Raw genomic sequence first — 19,963 nt, 5'->3', positions numbered from 1 at the left:
TGGACACGTCGAGTTGGAAGTACAAGCACATTCAAGTGGAGATGTCCAACGGGGAGCTGGAAACTGGGGACTCAGGGAAGAGGTCGGAGAAGGAGTGCTCCATAATGTGGGTCAGAATATAAGTGTTCAGAGGAGGGAGAGAGATCTGTGTATTCTGTCTAGAGGATGGCGTGAAGGGGAGAGGGAAGGCTTCCGGAAGGACACAGGGCTTGAGTTGGGCTTGTGAGAAGCACGAGGGTGTGAACAGGTGGTGAGATCCTCCCCAAAGAAGACACAAGAAGCTGTGTGTGCAGTGGGATATTGACTGAAGACAGAGATTCTTGGACCCTTCACCCATTACCACCTCAATGCCCAAGAGGCCAGAGTTAACAACCAAATGTGGGTGCCAAGGGATTGTCCTCCCAATTCCACTATTCCCACTCTGCCTTGCCTCCTCCAGTCTTCTGAGAGGAGAATGTAGGAGGCCTCCTGTCAGAGGACTGCTCCCCCAGTAAGCGATAAAACAAACACAGGGGTAGAAAAATCAGCTCACACTCCAGCCCAGGGGGCCCAGCCCTGACTCCCCCAGCTCCGGCTCCTGGCAGTCGAGCCACCCATAATTGCCTTCTAAAAATATCCCTCCCCCATCTATAGATTTCAAAATATTTAGTTTTCAGGGTATTTAAAATGTGAGCCCGCAGCTTTGCCAGCTCTAGATAACAAAGCTAAACATTTATGCTTTAACTGCATTTCTCTTAATCTGCCGAGATGGTTGTGTTTGATAGGGAGAGGGAGTGCGAACCGGAGTGAATGATGAATCATGTGCCAGGAGGCTCCCCAGCAGTGCACAGTGACTGGAAGCCCCCCGAGTCCTCCCAGCCCAGCCCCCACCTCCCTGACTCTCCCAGAGACGTACCGCTGTTCACATTCAGTCTGCCTTTGGCTGTGTCCTTTCCGAGAATGTTTTCTGCCTCACAGACATACTCCCCAGCGTCTTCCACCTTCACCTTATTGAACTGCAGCCTGGAGTTTCTTCTGTTTGGGGGAGGCAGAGGGTGGAGGGGTGGGGAGAAAGGAAAGAAGTTTTGATTGAAGGTGAATTGTTCTTCCCCTGACTGCCCCTAGATAGCTTATCTTCCAGCAATGGAATAGGAGGGAGGTACACAGCCTATGGGCTGAATATGGCTGAAGGGATGGAGAAATGCTACTGTTTTGGAGACCCTTGACTTGAGAGATCCTAAACTGGTCAGGGAACCTACAAATGCTTTCTAGGCTGGGGCCCCAGAAGTAGATTAAACCCCTTCTCCACCCCCACACTAAACACCTCCCCTTCTGCTCCCCTAGTCTGCTGTTCATGAGTACCAGAGGGGTAGGGGCAAGGTCAACCCAAGAGGGAAGGGAGAAGAAAGGAATCTATCAGAAAAAATGAAGAAAAGTCAACTTAGAAGAAAAAAAAGCTGGCACTGCTTATCAGCTGCTGTGACCTGTTCCAGAAGAGATGAATGTGAGCCCCACTGAAACCCTAGCTTGCGGAGGGGGGCACTTTCTGCAAGTGTTGGAGCTAGCACTCTGAGAGGCAGATTATTATGGTGAAATAGATTCTCATGAACTTTGAGGGTTCGTGAGGTTAAGATAGGACCAGGTGCTCCCCAGCACCTCGGAGAGCAGCTATTTTGAGGACAGTTTTCAGAGCTGCTGAGTTGACAACACCAAACCTGGGGTATTGCTCCTCATTCATCCAGCTCCCAGCCTTTCTGATCAGGTGAGTTTGGATTCAAATGCCACCACCACCACCACAAACTTGTATGAGTGCTTCGAATATCTTTTCCCCACATGTATTCCTTCATTCCTCTGAGGAAGGAAGGGGTAAGGAATAATTAGCCCCATTTTACAGATGAGGAAGTAATTGAGGCCCAGGGGGATAAATGACTTGCCCAAAGTCACCCAGGAACTTAATGGTAGAACTGGTCCTAAAGCCTTTATCTTCTGACTTCTAGGCTAAGTCTTTTTCCCTAACAAACTCTGCACTTCCTTTCCTTTCTATATTGGTGACCTAGTGAGTGTATACCCCTTGTGAGGTCTATCACCAGGGAAGCCAGAGAGCACTAGATGCTGTATCTTGGTGGGAAGTAAAGTAATCCTTCTCCCCCTCAGGGATCCCTGCTTGAGACTCCAAATCTGATGAGAGGGAAGGTGCACAGGGTCATCCCACCCTGACAAATCACTCCCTCGGCCTCAGGAAAGCTAGGAGCCTGCCGCTCTCTTTGAAATCGCTTTAGCCTCTGGAAATAGCCTCCAGAAGGCTAGCCCAAAAGCAGTAGTTCTGAGTGTGTTGGGGGGGGGGGTCGGTGTAGCTAGACATTCGCTATATCTATTAATTAGATGTTGTTCATCGATATGAAAATATAAAGAAAATCCCCCTATGTTCCTGATTCTTTGCCTCCAACATCCTTCTTAGCCTAACCTCACCCCCTCTTCAGCACCAAAGTGGGCCACAGTGATGGGGCAGACATTCATTTTTTTCTTTAAAGTTGCCTTTTCTTTATTTTCTGCTCCATCCCTTTCATCTCCATTCCCTTTGGGATGATTATATCCCTATTCCTTTAACATTCTCAACCCCTGGGAAGCCCCTCGGCCCTACCTAGAGAATAACTGTTGAACCTTCCCACCTCCTGAGCCCAGCCTGGCCAGTCTTCTGGATGAAAGCACAGGACAGTCCCTGTCCCCTGGGAGAAACAGGACAAAGCAGGAAAGTCTCCTTACACAACAACATGACTTCTTCGCTTCATCATTGAATCGCAAAACTAATTACCAGCTTCCCAGAATATGCCTTGCCCAGGGGCCCCTAGCTATTGCTGTGAGCAGTGTGTGTGAGGGATGGGGGTGAGAAGAGAAGCAGATTGAGGGGGACACAACGACAGGAGACAGGCAGGGCCAGAAACCCAGTGGGATAGGAGGAGGGAGAGCGGCACTGGCATGGGGATGAAAGAAACATATCAAACAAATCAAACTGACAAGCACCGCTTGTTTCTTTTCCAGAGAAATCTCTCCCCCTTCAGTGAGTCCAGGGGCCTCTGGGGACCATCCTCCTCCTGGGACCCCGGGGCACAGCTCCCTCCAGTTGTCTTGTCAACACTTTCTGTTGCTATGGAGACATCCCCAGTGATGCCACAGCTTTTACTCCTTCCCCAAAGCACATTTTCAGCTCCTTGGCCCAGCTTCTGCCCACAGCCTTGGGGCTCATTCTCCTTGTCAATTACAGTTGATTTCCTTCATTAAAAGTAGTTTTAAGGTCGCTTTGACCACCCTACCATCTCCTCCTTGGCTCCAGCTTAATCAGGAGTCTGCCCTTGCCACCCCTCCCCTGAAACCTCACCCCAGAAAAAGGGGGACACGTGGGGGTCACAGAGTCAGACAATGTAAATCTTGAACTTTCAGGACCTAAAAGAACAGCTTTGCTCCCTCCCACCCTTCTCCATAACCCAAACTGGCAAATTTCCTCTAAGCTCCATCATGGTTCTTTATGAGGGCAGGGCAAGGGGGAAGAGGTCTAAGCTTCCACTAGAGGAATGGTAGACAGATAGAGGGATGACCTTATTAGTGGCAAAGGGAATAGGCAAATATGCAACCAAGGAATCTCCTTCCCCGGAAATCTTCAGGAACAACAGTATAGGCACATTAAAATCGTTCTGCTCTGAGACAGGGAAGGCCTATGTGCTGCCCTCTAGAGACTTCTAGGACAGAGGTTCTTAACCTGACGCCCATGAGTTGTTAAAAATTTGTTTTTGCAAATGAATTTCAATATATTTGTAAGCCTATGTATTCTATTAAAAACATTATTCAGAGAGGAGGTACAAGGCTTCATCAGATAGCCAAAGGGATCTATAACGACAACAACAAATAACCAAAGGTTAAGAACTTCCATTCTAGCAGGTTTGGACTACCAGGCATTTTATAATTAGGACCCATTCCATTGGCTCTTCGCTAGGAGGGAAGGGTTCAGAGGGAAAAACTGAGGCACACAGGATGGTCTCAGCTCCACAGAACAGGACACAGAGGAGAGAACAAGGACCCCTGGAAAGTCTCTGGAGTATGGCTCCTGTCTTCCCACCATCTCAGCAGCTTTGCTTTCTAACTGCTCTTCCTCAGGCTGGTCACACTGGAGTCCTGTCTTCCACACTCCCCTCCTCCCCCAATTTAACATACTTTCCTCTCAGTGGCTCAGGCTGTACCTTCACATATTGCATCCCCTTAGTTCTCAGGTTTTATTTCCCTATGTGACCTGGCACCCCCCTTCCCATATAGTGATTCTGGGCAGAATGCTCCACCTCTCCCCACCCACCCTTCTCCAATCCCCACACTTCCTCCCTGAGCTGCCCGCCCGCCTGCAGGGCCTGTCCTAGCCTGCTTCTCATTAATGGTGGAACATGTAGTTCTCCAGGGGAGGGACCTGGATCCTGAGCTGGGGGGGAGAGGAGGTGGAGATTAAAAAAAACTGTGCCTGGGAAAGAAGGAGAGACTATAGTGAAGACAGACTGTGACAGAGGAAGAGAGACAGAAAAATGCAGCAACACAGGCTTGCAGATGGAGATAATAGAGAGACAGTAGCATAACCAGAGAGAGAGAGAGAGATACAGTGACACTGGCAGAGAGAGATACAGTGACATTGGCAGAGAGAGAGAGAGAAAGAGAGAGACAGAGAGAGAGAGACAGAGAGACAGAGAGAGACAGAGACAGAGACAGAGAGATACAGTGACACTGGCAGGGAGAGAGATACAGTGACACTGGCAGAGAGAGAGATACAGCGACATTGGCAGAGACAGAGAGAGATACAGTGACAGAAACAGAACGAAGTATTTGCCACAGATGTAGGAGGTGGTAAATGAGGCAGAAGCTCTCTATTGTTCTTCCTTGGGATGGAAGGGAATAGATACTTGGCCCTTCCTCCACAATGTCAGCTAGGAAGTTAGGGAGGGTTAGGATGTACAAAGATACATGTGAAAGCCTGACTCCAAAGGCACTCTAAGGCTCAGGGCTAGGGGCAGATCTGTCTGAACTCCCTGGTGTTACAGGCTCAAGGATCCAGTTGAGCCACCTCTATGCAGAGCATAAGCCACACATGGATGTTTCCTGGTCACTATGTTGGCCCCTCACCCCTCCTTCAAACAGGGCTGGGATAGGGAGGGGTGGAGGGAGGGGCTTCATCATGGGATAACTGAGTGACAAACATCATGATGTGGTTTAAGGAAGTCACTTGATCCTACAGAGTGCCCAGGAAAGAAAGAACGGGGAGCCCCCACCTCAGTCCTAGAAAGCAACTTGACAGAGGGAGAAATCAAGGGCCAGACCAAGATAGCAGCTGTCTCAGGAAGAAATGTGGAATGGGGAGGGGTCTGATTCCAAGTTCAAGCATCTGAGACCTAGGGAAAAAAGCTGCTTTGCCCAGAGGGGTGTCAGTCATATAATAACTCATCGTCAAGGAAAGCAATAGGGTCAGACTGCAATCCTCTTTTCCTCAATTTTACTTTGGGGATCTTAGCAAAACGGGGCGGAGGTAGGTCAATCTTAGATCATTCGGGAGAGTTAACCTCTATTGATGCCACCCACTGGCTTTGCATTCATCAGGACCTATGTCCACAGCCCCCACGTCCAGGGCTTTAAAGGACTCTCACAGTAAAACCTATAGCATAAAGTCTACAGATCATTCAGTCCGGCCACCCCCGAGCTGCTACAAGTGGTACTGACCACAGGAGGGTGGTAGAAGGGAAAAACTCAGGAACATTAGAAATGTGCCCTCAGCATTCTTAACCCCGCGGTCTCCCTAGGCTCTAGGTTTTTCTCTGAAGGGATGGCATGGATTTAGGGATAGAAAGGGGGGAGGGGTTTGAGGGAACTGGCTTTATGAAGGTCTCTAGTGGTGGTGGAAGGGAGGGAAGGAGGGAGTGATACAGTACCGCACACCATTAACTTCATGTGAGTGAAAAGGGCAGGGGGCAAGGGAGGCACTGGCAGAGGGTGGAGAAGGTATAGCCAGAGATCACTGGCTGGAGTTGGAAGGGGTCGTGGGTGGGTTAATGTTATCCAAGTGGCAACACGTACTAGCCGATTGAACAGAATAAAAAAAATCGAGTCTGGGATACAGGAAGAATCCAGGAGGATTTTTATTTTGCTGGTAGTAAGGAGCTTTTCATTAATAGCATCTTCATTTTCCTTTCCCATTCACCTAGCTAACTAATTTAACGGCTGCTATGGATACAGGTAAATTCTGAGTTGTCACCCTTTCTGGCAGGAGGCATAGACAGAAAGGGGCTTGTTCCTGGGGTCTTCTCAATGCTGCAGCTGGTTTTCCCCAGAGTCTCCCTCATATACACACTTGCACAGGGTGGAAGCATGATGCCATTGGTGGAAGATTTCAAAAAGCCTCTAAGTTACTTCCCTTAGGCCTAGACTCAAATAGGTATGGCGAAGAGGCCAAGCTTTCAGCAAAGAGATGAAATGGGACCCCAGGGGCTTGTGAGAAAGTAGAAAGAAAAAACTAGTCTTGTATCTTGGCCCTAGGCTTCTTGTTCCCATTGGAGAAGATATATAGAGAGGTTTTTGCATCCTCTGCAAACTCATTATTACTGTGAGCAGTGGCTAACCAATGAACAGACAGCACCCCAGATCCCCTCTTCCTAATTCCCCCCTACCCAGCAAACACCTAAATGCAGCCACTTCTAGGGAGGGTAGGGTGGTTGCACTGCTGTCAGTAAGGCAGAGCTGTGAAATAAGGTGTTCCCCTTCCCCAACCTGCTTTTGGTGGCCCTCCCCAAGGGTACATCTGGTACTTCTCTCTTCCTCCTAGCATCCTTCCAAATCAGCTCTCTTCCCCTTGGGGCTTTGTTGTCTGCAAAATGACAGAAATCTGATGTAAGTTAACCATCTCTAATGGGTACATATGGTACCTCTCAGAGACACCAGGTTCTCCTTAACAGAAGCACGGAGAGGATAAATAACACCTCGATCTAAAGCAATGACTAATGGTGAGGACTTCAGGCACTGTGGTAAGATCCTGAGGAGATGGGCAGGGTGGTCTCTTCCATAGCCCTGACATATACTATACAGTCAGCCTCCTTCACTTATGACTTCAAGTTGCCTTCAGAGAATCACAAAATGGGTACTCAGGATCCTGCTGGCACTACATGCTGGGGCTATATTCAAAGCCCCAGACGCAAGGCAAACAGAGGGGATTAGTGAAGGGTAGCAGGAAGGGGCCAGCCGAAGCTGGGTATATGGACAGTGGCATGCCACTAGCTAACCTTAGGGTTTAGTGCAACCCCCAGCTGTCAGTTTTGTCTCTTGCTCCTAGAGGTTTCCTGTCCCCATGAGGCCAGCTGGGGTTTCAGGTCCTGGACTCCCAGACCTTCCCGGAGGTCACCCAGAAGGTGCAGGCTAGGCTGCCATGTCTGGGGAAGCGGATACTTACTTGCCATTCCCATACTTAATTCGGATATCCTTGCTCCTGTTGAGTTCCTTCCCATCCTTGTACCAACGGTAGGCGGGCTGGGGATTGCCGGCAGCTGCCTCACATTTTAGGGACTGCTTTTCCCCCACCTGGACTGTCTGGCTCTTCATTTTCTTCAACTTGGGTGGGACAGCTGAAAAAACACGAAACAGAGGGAGTCATCAGTCCTAGCTCTGAGGATAGCGCGGAGCAGATGGGGATTCCCCAGAAGGCAACAGGGTGTGCATGTGCCTGGCGAGGCTTGGCCCACAGCCGGCCAAACTGTTGTTTTGGCAAAGTTTATCTCAGGTGCCCCCAGGCTTCTTTTTCTTTGCCCTTTCCCTTTTTCTTGGAGCATTTTAACAAATCCTTCAATGACCCGGATCTTTCCTATTCTCTTCTTTTTTTCAAACCTGCTCTCAGGAAAGGTCAGCTATCAGCCATTCACACCTGAGTGTGAGCATAAATAATTGTAGTAATATTAACTGACATTTATATGAGCACTTTAAGGTTTATAACAAAGCACTTTAGATACATTATCTCATCTGCCTCTCACAACAACCCTGTGAGGTAAGTACCACTGGTATTATTAACCCTCTTTTACAGTAAAGGGAACCGAAGTTTTAAAAGATATTAAGTGAGGCAAATTAAAGCCATCTCTGAGGTTCTGCCTCATAATCGTCTGATGATTATGTCATGATGACAAAAAGGGAAAATGATAAATGTCAGAGGGGTGGTGGGAAAAGAGACACACATTAATACGCTGTTGATGAAGCCGAGAATTGGTCTAGCCATTCTGAAAAGCAATTTGAAACTATGTCTCCAAAGTCACCAAACTGTGCACACCCTTTGCCCCAGAGAGATAGCATTATTAGACGTACACCCCAACGACATCAAAGAATGAGGGAAAGGGATCTACATGTATGAAAATATTTATTTGTGGGGTCAAAGAGCTGGAAGCTAAGGGGGCAGCCATCAATTGGAAAAGAGCTGAACAAATTATGAAATATTCTTGTGCTATAAAAATGATGAAAGGGACACTTTCAAAGAAGCCTGGGAAGACCTGTATGATGATACAGAGTGGAGCGAGCAGAACCCAGAGAACAATTTCTACAACAGCAACATTGTATAGACAAACAACTTTAAAGGCAAGAAAACCTCTCTGATCAATGCAGTGGCCAGCCAACATTCCAGAAGACCCACAATGAAGCAAGCTAACCCCCTCCTGACAGAGAGACTGGAGGGCCAGATTGAGACGTAGATTTCTGGATACGGCCAACATGGAAATTGGTTTTGATATATACTATAAGGCTTCCCTTTTGTTTCCATTTTTCCTAGTGGGAAGGGGAAGGTGGAAAGGAGAGAAAATAGATTTTTTTAATCGAAAAAACATTTTTAAAGTTGCGATCTGCCCATGATCATGCAGCTAATGAGCATTTAGAGTCCAGACTGGATCCCTGATCTTCCAGACTCCAGGTCCCACAGAGCTTTCCATTATATCATGTTCCCTCTCTTGGGAAAATTTAACATCTCAATATTCTGTTTCAGGTGTCCAGGACTTTGTGAATTCCCTTCACGGCTGTTTCTTTAGTGGACTGTGGTCTGTGTCCTCATTTGACAGATGAGAAAGCAGAGGCCAAGGAGATGAAACGACTAATGACATTTTAGAAAGAATTTTAAAAGGTGTCATCTTTCTTTGTATCCTCAATACCTAGCGCAGAGTTTGGCACACAATAAGCACTTAATAAATGCTTGCTAATAGACTGACTCCTTATTTTAAGAACGATGAACCTGGAGCCAGGAGGCTAAGTGATTTTATATAAGGTCCCAGAAAATGGCAGAGCTGGAATTTATACCCAGGCCTCCTAACTCTGAAATCCAGTGGTCTTCCCTGAAGCCCAATGGAACATGGCAAGGCTGGAACTAGGCTTCTGACTAGCAGTTCAGCAATCTAACTATGCCATAGGTTGCCTCTGTGGTAACTGCACCTCCGAACCTGCTGGCCCCTATCCAAAAGATTAGATGAGGTCCGGGAGGATGAGAGGATGTTCCTGGTACCTACAACATCCCATTCTGTAGGAAGTATCCTACTCAGAATCCTGTGAGCATTGTGGGCTGTAGCCAGGAACAGGAAACACCGGGGATAGAGTCCTGGGTTACTCAGCATAACAAGGCTGATGTCCTGGGACCAGCCTGGCTAATTTAAAGGAGAAACACAGAGGGGACAGCAGCCAAGGATATGTGTTCCCATTCTAGGCTGAACCTCGGCCAACACTCAAGGTCTGAGGTAGGGGAATACATGGAGCTTCCCCAATAATTAATGGTCACTAATACAGCTGAGTGGTGCTAGATGGCACTTCGTTTCCTTCTCTAACTGCTGTGTGACTTATAGGGACAAAATGGGGGCCAATCTTATCGCTACTGATGGGGAGAGGACAGAAAAACAGCAATGTCGTCCCAAGAGAACTGACTGCTTCCAGATGCTTCAGACTAGGCTTTAAGCAGCAGCCTAATGAAGGAAGTTGGAGACCAAGAGGACATTAGGGTAAGGAGGAGCTAGGGTCCTTTCCATCTACTGCTCAGGAAATTATCCCAGGGAAAGTCTTTGGGGTCCAAGCAAATTGGATGAGCCCACCTTCTGGGACTCCCTCTAGAGCTTCTCTGGTTTGGAGGGTGCAGCGAGATGATATGAGGGACCTAGCACCTACACAGCAACACTGAAACCTCAGCTAAGGGAAAGGTTTTATTCTCATTGTGCACCTCTGGACCAGAGAGAGGGCTTCCTCAAGGAGGGGAAGCTTTAAAACAGTAAGCTAAAGCCCCAAAGAGAAATAATTGTGTGCCACAGAGTCCAAGTCATGTAAGGTAAATAAATGATATGGCAGGTGGGCAGATATACAGAGGCCAATGACAGAAAGATGAAAAGTTACATACATTGCAGCGCAAACAGAACTTCCCCACGAAACAATATTGATGCCTTGTTCTGAAAATCCTGGGGTGACTCACCCCCAACCTGGAGCTAGATGGCAAAAGAAGGAAAGGAGCGAGTCTCAGAGACCCTCACTCCTTAACTACCATCAAGGGTCCCTTATCTATATCAGTTCAATAAGAATGCATGGTGGGAAATCCAGGGGCTGGGGGAGGTCTCTCCTGGGTCCCCCAAATTCAGAGACGCCTCTCTCTTTCTGGAAATTCAACCCTATAACCTCAGTTTTCATGGATTTCTTGAATCCAGAAGGAGCTCAGAAGGTTACCTAGTTCCTTTCTCTCACTCTGAGAAGGACCTCATTGAAACTTCCACAGGGTGTAGATGTCTAGAGCCGGAAAGGTTCTCCTTTGGCAGTTGTGGTACATACAATAAAAATAAAATGCCTTATAGAAACCTTAAGTCACCAGAAACTCTTTTCCTTGGGGCTGGGTTCTACAAAGCTGAAGGAAAACAGACCACACCACAGAGGTCAAAGGCCGCAAGGCCCAAGGTGGAGTGGGGAGCAGGGGTGTTCGCCGCCTTCATCTAGGGTTCAACACCGCCCACCTGCACCCAGGTGTCACCCCTGTGTCCTGGTACCAGCATAAAAAACAATATCATCGACAAGTTATTTTCATTTTTAGCATTCTGGGAGGTGCCTCTGATGCTGACAGCCCAACCTCATTAATCTGAGGCGGGCACCGGGCCTTCAGAGATCTGACACAGGAGGCCTAGCTTCACCACCCAGGGAAAGCACAGACCCCCCCACACCCACCCCAGCACCCTCCTTTCCAGGCTCCGCCCATCAATAACATGGGGATAGGTGGGCAGGGCCGGCGGGTTCTTGAAAGGACTAATGATCCTCACCCTCCTGACTAATGCTGAGCCAGCCCCTTTCCTGGGAAACACCCCGAAACATCAAAGTCTCCCACTTCCCATCTGTCAACCAGGCCCCAGCATCTCAACAGCCCCCCTTCACCTTCCCAAGTGGCTTCCACCTGCACCCCAGCCCAGATGGAGGTGTTGTCTCCAACTCCCCTCTTCCCACCCCCAATCCTGCTGTAACCCATAGGCTGGTAATTATAGACTCTGAGTTCAAATGGAAAAGAAAAGAGATGGAAATTAAAAATAAAATGAACCGATGTAAGAGGCTGTTTTGGCGGGTGCCTGCCCCTTCTCCCTCCTCTGTGAAATGGGCAGCCAGATGGTCTCACAGCCCTGCCTCTGATTGGTCTGCAGAAGGAGTGGCTCCACCCTCAGGTGCGTACCGCTCAGGGGCCTTGGCATGGAAACTCCCAGCTGAGCCAATTTGCATCCCCCAGGGGCAAGGCTTCCGATGGCAGCCTGGCAGGGACCTGGCTAGGTGTTTTTGTCTGCCCCTGCCTGGCTTAGGTAGCCAGATGGTGCACTGGAATCTGGAAGATCTGGGTTCGAATTCTGTCTCACTGACTACCTGTGTGACCCTAAATCACTCGACCTCTTTGGGCCTCATTTCTACAATGCAGATAATGATGGCATTGCGTCAAAGGGTTGTTGTGAGGTTCACAACAAGGTAACATATACAAAGCTCTTCCCGAAGCCTTAAAGCACTGTATAATGCTTAGAGACCGAACCAAAGCAGAGCTGTTAGAGTCTCGACTGAACTCCATTCAAGCATTAGATAACAAACATCGATTGGGGGTCCGCTGCCATATTCTTCTGCAGAGAACGGGCTGAGGAAGCCAGGGAGCAGGAGAAGAAAGGCTGGGGCTGAGATTGGAAGGAGGTGAAAAGAAATGAGAGAAAGAAGGGGGGAAGAGGAGGGGAGGACAAAGCCTACGGGAGCCAAGGCTAGCACCTCTACTTCCCGTGGGAGAGCATTTCTCCACTGACTCATGAGGCATTTTTTCTCTCTACCCTCCATTACATACAGTGCATACAGAACCCAGTCCTGGGGTTCAGTCATATGGGGGTTAAGTAGGCATGCAAGGCAGACCACAGTCACTTAGGGGTTCAGATTTAGAGATGAGGAAGAAACTCTAGCATCTGGGGAGTCATATAGACAGGGACTAAACAAAGGCAACAGGCACGTGGGGCAGAAAGCTACAGTCGCCTGAGGGGAGGGCAGGGGAGAGGAGGGGAAGGGAGTGTCACGAAGGTACTCAGGACAGAGACTACAGTACCCAGCTGTCCCAGAGGTACGTGGGTACATGCCACAATTATCCAGGAGTAACGTGATATGGGTCAGACGTAGACCAAAGGCTCCACGCCACATCCACGAGAGGTATGGGCCACTCTTGCCACGCTCACTGCTCTTGCTTCCTTCTGCCCCAAAGGTGCAAACATACTGAATCATTACCTTCCGCTGGCACTCACAGGCCATTCCACTGCTGATTTGCACAGAAACTTTGCACTTTGCCCTCTCAGGGCCGGGCATATTGATGACTGACTTAGCATGGGCACCCGGATTGGTTTTAACCCAACTGTAGCTCAGAACTCCCAAGATCGATCTCTCTACCAGCCTCAGCGCCCCCAGTAACAGGGATTAGAGACTGACACCAATAATCTAGGCCTGTATCTTCACTCATCTCCTACCTCCAGAGGGCTTGTTTTTACCTCATTAAGAGTGTGAGATGGGAGATGCCTGGTGCCATTCTACCTCCAGACCAGTCTGCTCTTTTCCTCTGCCCTGTCTCTGCTGAGAGGGGAGGAGGTGGGGAGGGAGGGTGGGAATAGAAAGGTCAGGTTGTCCAACCTGTTTTAGTTACCTGTCTATTCGAAGCCCCCAGAGCCTCTTGAGGTGATCATTCTCTGACCTTTTTCATGCCTGCCTTTCTCCAGAGTTTGGCCAAGATTTCTGTAGCTGAGAGCATCCTGGGCCCCAGAAAGAGAGGAAAGCCCAGAGTCACTCTTGCCATCCTCCTGCACCCAGGATGGTGACTACCTGGGGCTCAGAGCACTAATGAGTTTTCTTAATTAATGCCTTGTGACTAGAGAGGGGGAAGTTCAGGGGCCTTGGCCCATGGACTCAGGGATGAATGCCTCCTGGAGCTTCTCTTCAGCTCGGTGGAGAAAGGTTGTTTCCAACATTTTTACCATGATTTGGGGATCTGCTTAGAAGGACAAAGAATATGGATATGAAGGATGTAAAATTAACCTCCAAACCTGAGGTACTAGAACAAGGCACCCTAACCCTTGAAGGGTTAGAAGGAAAGTTTTAGGAAAAATAAAAGGGAACCCTGCTTGACCTGGTGGGGAACTCATTTCCCTAAGAGGTGATAGAAGCAAGAAACAAAACCAAAGGCACCATTTTACCTTGGTTTTCTCAGTACTTTCACATTCTCCCCAGAATAATCCCGTGAGGAAGGCAAGGAAGGCATCTTCATCTCCATCCTAAGTGAAGCTGGCTTGTGCAAGGTTAAGGGAAGAGCTGGGGACCCAAAATCAGGCCTCCCTATACTTTCTTCTACACCATGAAAAGGTTTGAAAAGATGGGGGAGAAATCTATTCACAGTTATAATTATGAAAAACTCATTTATGCTGGTGCTTGTGGCTATTTGGCCATTATATTAGGAATATGCATGCAAATTGGAAACCAAGCTCTCTGACCTCTCAGGGAGAAAAACCATGTCCTCCCCTAATCCGTCCTTCCATGACAACTTCCCCTGCCACTACCCCCCTCCACCAGAGGCAGAATCCTGGATAGTGGGACTCTGGGACAGACATTCTGCATTTATGAGTGTCCCAAATACTAGAGAAGGATATGTTCACCAGCCACTTCAAACAATTCCAAACAAAGCTTCAGCTAGCTCAGGTCCCCACCTCCCACAAAGGCTAAATAAATAAAAATCAGTGCCTTGACAAAATGAAAATGAAAAACCACAAACACAAACAATTTACCAGGGCCCCAGGGATGGGATAGGTTAAGGGGAGAGATCTTTCTCTTTGGGAAAGAATCTCTTTCTCTTTACCCTTTGCCAGAGATGTCTCTTTTTCTTGGATGCCAACAAGCATCCTCAAACTCTGATCCCTCAAATGTTTTTTCTCCATCTACAGGAAGTTAGCTGAACAGAGATGATATTGGGCTGGGGCCCATCACACAGCCTTGCAGGGCTAGCAAATCCAGAGGCCTTGTGGGTCAGTCGGTACCAGATTAACCCTCTGCCTTGCCAGTGTTCTCCGGCCATAATGTCTTTCCTTTCATTCAGTTCAGCAGACATCTGTCTGTGTGCTAGACTGGGATGACAAAGAAATGCATCCCTTCAGGGAGCTTAGAGTCTAATGGGCTTCCCTGATAAATCTGTTGATAAATAACTAGAAAACAAGGCAGAATGGGATAGACACCGTACAAATAGGGCAGGCAGAATGATCTACAGAAATACAAAGAGAGAAGTCATCTTCAGCAATTGGGAAAGGATTTGAGGACGTATGATGTAAAATAGAGGTAGGGTGCGGAAGGTAGCAACGAGGTGAGGGAGGGGGTCAAGCAGGAAGATAGGGGCGTACTGTGTTCACAAGCAGAAGGTGCATGCGGAGAAAGAGGCGGAGAAGGCAACAAAGGTTAGTGGGGAGGTATGAGGTGCTTGGGAGGGTGAGGCACTGTCTCCCCTGATACTGGGAGGCTGTTAGCTGGATACTGAGGCCAATGAGAACTTAGGCTACGTATACTGGGGCAAGAAAGCGGAGCAGTATGGGTCTCATCCAGAGAAAGGCAGAATGAATGAACAACTCCATGAAACCAACCACTGACCAGGAAATTCTTGCCCAAAGGCAAAGGGAGATGCTTGTTTAACACGGAGAGTAAAGATATAAAAAAGAAAAAAAATCATTCTCTATTTGTCTTGAGAGTGGGGATGTATCTCCACTTCTGAGTGAAGACTCCCTAAGTTCTTCATGTGCAGAAGGGGTGGGTCAAAGAGGGACTAGAATCCCTTAAATCAAAAACATCCCCAACTCAACTTGCTGGAGCACTGGGCTTCCCCTTGGGGACCCTTGATTCTCTGCAGAAGGTTGCTCTCAAACATCAACTGGGCTACAATGCCAGAAAGCAAAGTGGTTAGAGTTAGGGATTTTATTTTTTTTGGACAGTGGGAGTGTGGGGGGCAGGGACACTAAGGAGTCCTCAAGTAGGGCCAGAGGGTCTGGGTACCATATCCTCCCCTTGTGGTTGACATCTGAGCACACTCTTTGGCTCTGTTCCCCTTCTCCCCAAAATGGGGTAGGGTGGGGAAAATCGATATGGGCAAGGATTGGATCAACTCAAGATGTTTTTCTAACATCCTCTTGAATTGCAGCCCTCCTTCCTACCCCACCTCCCTCAAGAATGAAACCTGTACTGCTGTCTCGAATCCCCTCCCCCATTCCTAGGCTTAAGGCAAGAGAGCTCCCTTCTCCTTCCAGAGCCTGGGATGACTAGAGAAGGGCAGAGGGAGACCATAAGGAGATGGACAGAGTACAGCAAAATAATGGCTCCTGTCCTAGAGGGACTGAGAATACTTCCCAAATTTTCTTCTGGCTTGTCAGCCACTCCCTCTGTTGCTAGTGGCTAATGAATAGTATGGATGCCTGTAAAACGGCAGGACAATAGAATAAGTATCTACTAAGAGTGAGAGCTTCTGGGTTCTAGTGACGGCTCTGTCATTAATTGGCAATGTGACCTTATCCAAGTCACCTCCATTTGGGGCCTGTTATTCAAGAGGGAACTTGGACTAGGTCATTTCTAAGATCTTTCTTTCCAAATTCTATTATCTCCAAAGGCTCCCTCCTCCCCACTTCCATGTCCCCTCCCCCCACTTCCTTCCTTCCTGAGAGGGCCAGGCCTTGACTTTTGGCCACCAGGGGGCACTGCACATGATGCACTGGTCCAAATCTATCTATCTGAAATGTCTTCTCACACAAGTCCCTACTTAAATGCCTAGCTAGGGCCCTTAGTTGCTTCCTGACTCCTTAGGTTCTCTGCTAGGCCTATCTTTCCCTTTACTACCCATTCCTTTTCCCCACCTCCACTCACTCACTCACTCCTCTGGTTCACCCCCTCAGTCGGGAATGGACCACTCCGGATTGCATATTCATCAACCTGACAGCATCATCCATTTAAAAGCCAGAGCAGGGACCTTGCAAATAGAGATAAGGATAAGGACTGGATCTGTGACTTCACGAATGTAGGAAAATCCTTCTACCAATAAGCGCATAATTTATAGGCTTAGGAGTTGCCTCAGACGCTGAGAAACCGAGACTTACCCAGGGTCACTCAGACAGCGTGTTCCAAAAGCAGAACTTGAATCTATGCACCCACTTTGCCACATTGCCTCTTGGGGCTCTGCACACGGCAGTGCCGTCTTATATTTATGTAACGATCTGTACAGTCAACAACCCACTGACTGATCACAAGAAGGAAGAGTACTGGTCTGGAAGTCAGGAAACCTGAGTTCTTTTTAGTCCTAATTCTGTTACTTATTAGCTACATGACCTTGGCAAGTCTTACTAAGCCTCAGTTTCTTAATCTGTAAAACGGCTGTAAGAATTCTTGCCCTGTCTGTTCCACAGTTCTGCTGGGTGAGGAGCAGATAATAGGAGAGTGCGCCGTAAACTGTCAAGTCCTACCCATGTGTAAGGGATTACTAGTCTGGATGGCTGGATAAGTCACCGCTTGGAGGTCAGGAGAGGGAGAGGCAACAGAACAAAAGTCCGCTCCTTCTTCCCATTCCCATTCATGTATATTCCAGCAAGCTCACCAATATCAAGAATTTAGACAAAACATGGTTTCAAAAGGCCGAAGTCACAGGCTCGCTCCTATGTACAGAGCAGACAACTTTACCTAGAGAAGACCCTCCACTTCCTGGGAAGTATCCAAGGTTTAGTCTTGAAAGGGATCAGAAAATCAAACGGTGAATAAGCATTTATTAAATGCCTCCTGGGCGTCAGATACTAGGTTTACAAATACAAAAGTGAGACAGTCCCTGCCCTCAAGGAGTTTACATATGCCTACTGGTATACAATAGGTTTACAGGTTGTTGTGTGTCCTTTTTCAGTCATGTTCCACTCTTCGTGACCCCATTTTGGCTTTTCTTGGCAAAGATACTGAGTGGTTTGCCATTTCCTCTCTCCAGCTCATTTTACAGATAAGGAAACTGAGGCAAACAGGTTAAGTGATTTGCCCAGGGTCACCCAGCTAGTAAGTATCTGAAGCCAGATTTAAACTCAGGAAGATGAGTCTTCCTGACTCCAGGCCTGGCATTCTATCCCTCGTGCCACCTAGCTGCCCCTTAGGTTTACAGATAGGTGCAGGATAAACATAAAATAAATACAGTGATTTGCGTGGGTGGGTGGGGGGTGGTACCAGTAACTGAGGGAATCAGAAAAAGCCTCTTGAAGGAAGTCGTCTTGATTTGAGAATGGGAGGGAGGCTGAGATTCCAAGAAGCAGAGGTCAAGAGGCACAGCGTACCAGGCACAAGGGACAGGTTGTCCAAAGGGACGGAGGTGGAAGGTGGCATGTTGTATATAGGGCAAAGCAAGCTGGCCAGCTTGGCTAGAGCATGGAGGACATGAGGGGAAGGAGGGAGCAGCCAGCTCCATCTGGAAAGATGCGTATGACCCCAGAATGTGACAGATTTGAAATGCCAACTGGGAGCTACTGATGTTTCTAAGCCAGGAAATGACCTAGCCATCCCTGTGTTTTAGAAATACCAATTTGGTAGCTCTGTGGAGGATGGACTGGAAGATGGGTGAGACCAGAGGCAAGGTGACCAAGCAGAACATTTTTTCCTAAGACCAGGTAAGAGGTAATAAGGGCCTGGCCTAGGGTGGTTGTAGTAGGAGAAGGGCATGGATTCGAGAGACGCTGAGAATATGGAATTGATGAGGTTTGGCAAACTGAACGGAAAAGGGAGAACGGAGGAAATCAAAGAGCCAACTGGTCAAGTACAAATCGATCATTTTATGAAGGAGAAAGGGAGATTCAAAAGAGGAGATGAGACTTGCCCAAAGTCAGATAGGTAATGAGTGTCAAAGCAGAATTCGAACCCAGGGCTTGATACTCAAAGTCCAGCCATCTTTATGCTGCCCCATGCTTCCCTAGCCAGTTAGTTTGCAAAAGTGCAGATCAGGTCCCAGGGAAGGCAGAAGATTCTATCAGAGAACAGGCTGGGTCTCAGCACCATCATCTCTGCATTTTAGGAGTAGGCATGTCTCACAGTTTGAGAGGGCCCAGGGCTCAGTGTTGTTCTAAGATGATGGTTGGAGGGTCTTTGAGAGGGATGTATTTGGGGCAACTGGCCAAGGTTGTCAAAGGGAATATCAGTCAATGCCTGGCCCGAGAGGACTCCGACAGCCTCTTTTCAACATTCATCCCATCCACATAGGAAGCAAGATGAAGCGGCCTCCAGGTTTGGAGTCTCACGATCTGAGTTAGAATCCAAGCTCTGCCACTTACCTGGGATCATGAGCACATCACCTCACCTCTCTACAACCCAATTTTCTCATGGCGGGGTTGAATTAGGTGACTTCTAAAGTCCCCCTCAATCCTAGATTTATGATTTCACTGGGCTCAGAATTGGCCTCCATGCAAACAGTAGGTGTCACATCCTTCTGCGAAGAAGCGTTGGCACCTCGAGGTCTTTTAACCCTGCCCTCTACCACATGCAGTCCAAAGTCAAGACTCAACTTCTCCCCTCCAACCTCCTTCCCTCTCCCTCTAGCCCCGTGGCTACCCCTCTACATTCCCTGGGCCTGGTTTCCTCAGCCCTGACTCACTTTGTCCCCTCCCCTCTCTCCCAGGCTGATGTACCTGTCTGATGGGGCCAGGGATCTGAGCAGGCACAGAGCTTCCCTCCTTCCCCAGGGAGGTATCCTGAGGATGGATGAGTCTCCATCTGTAAAATACTTTGAGCTCCTCAGATGAAAGGCGCCCAGGAAGTACAAAGTCACCCCCTTCTTCCTGTTATTGTTTCTAATGGTGTTCAGGGTGCCAGCGAGCTGGAGCTGAAAGATGGGCACTTGCCCCAAACCCAGGGAAGTCACACAGGCTGCTAGGAGGAGGGATAAGAGCAGAAATCATACTGCTACTGCTCCTGAGAAGTTCCGTCTTCTCCACTTCACAGGGAAATCACATACCCACTCATCTGTTTGATCCCTGGGACAATTTAAGGGCAAATGTCTGTGCTGCTGCTCGGTGTAGGCCTGGAGGCAGATGGGCAAGGTGACCACCTAGACATAGTCACAGAAGTATCACTGACACAGCATAAAGGCCCAACAGGATATTAATGCTGGAAGGGGTCCATCTAATGCCTGTTTTATAGATGAGAAAATGGGCTCATTGAAAGGGCAAATGACCATGTTTGGAGGAAAGAGTGCCATATCTGGAGTCAGCAAATCTGAGTTTAAATTCTGCCTCAGTTAGTTACTGCCTGTGTCGTGTGAGGCCAATCAATTCCTTTCTCTAGGCCTCAGTATGCTCACCTGTAAATGGAGGGGCTCAGGTTGCATGACCCCTGAGGTGAGATCCTGGACTCACCCAAGGACACAGTCAGAAAATGGCAGAGTGGGGCCCAGACC

At 48.4% G+C, this 19,963-nt stretch overlaps 1 protein-coding gene across 1 annotated transcript in view; it reads right to left on the bottom strand.

The window, feature by feature from the left end:
* NRG2 (neuregulin 2) overlaps window positions 1-19,963 on the bottom strand; it is a 244,143-nt gene that overhangs the window by 39,162 nt on the left and 185,018 nt on the right. The window contains 2 exon segments of the mRNA XM_036752225.1: window positions 896-1,014; window positions 7,445-7,616. Coding sequence (XP_036608120.1) covers window positions 896-1,014; window positions 7,445-7,616 — 291 coding nt within the window.

This window comes from Trichosurus vulpecula, chromosome 3 (genome assembly GCF_011100635.1).
Source record: "Trichosurus vulpecula isolate mTriVul1 chromosome 3, mTriVul1.pri, whole genome shotgun sequence".
Lineage (NCBI taxonomy): Eukaryota > Metazoa > Chordata > Mammalia > Diprotodontia > Phalangeridae > Trichosurus > Trichosurus vulpecula.
The sequence above is the reverse complement of the archived record's forward strand: the minus strand, read 5'-3'. Positions and strand labels throughout refer to the sequence as shown.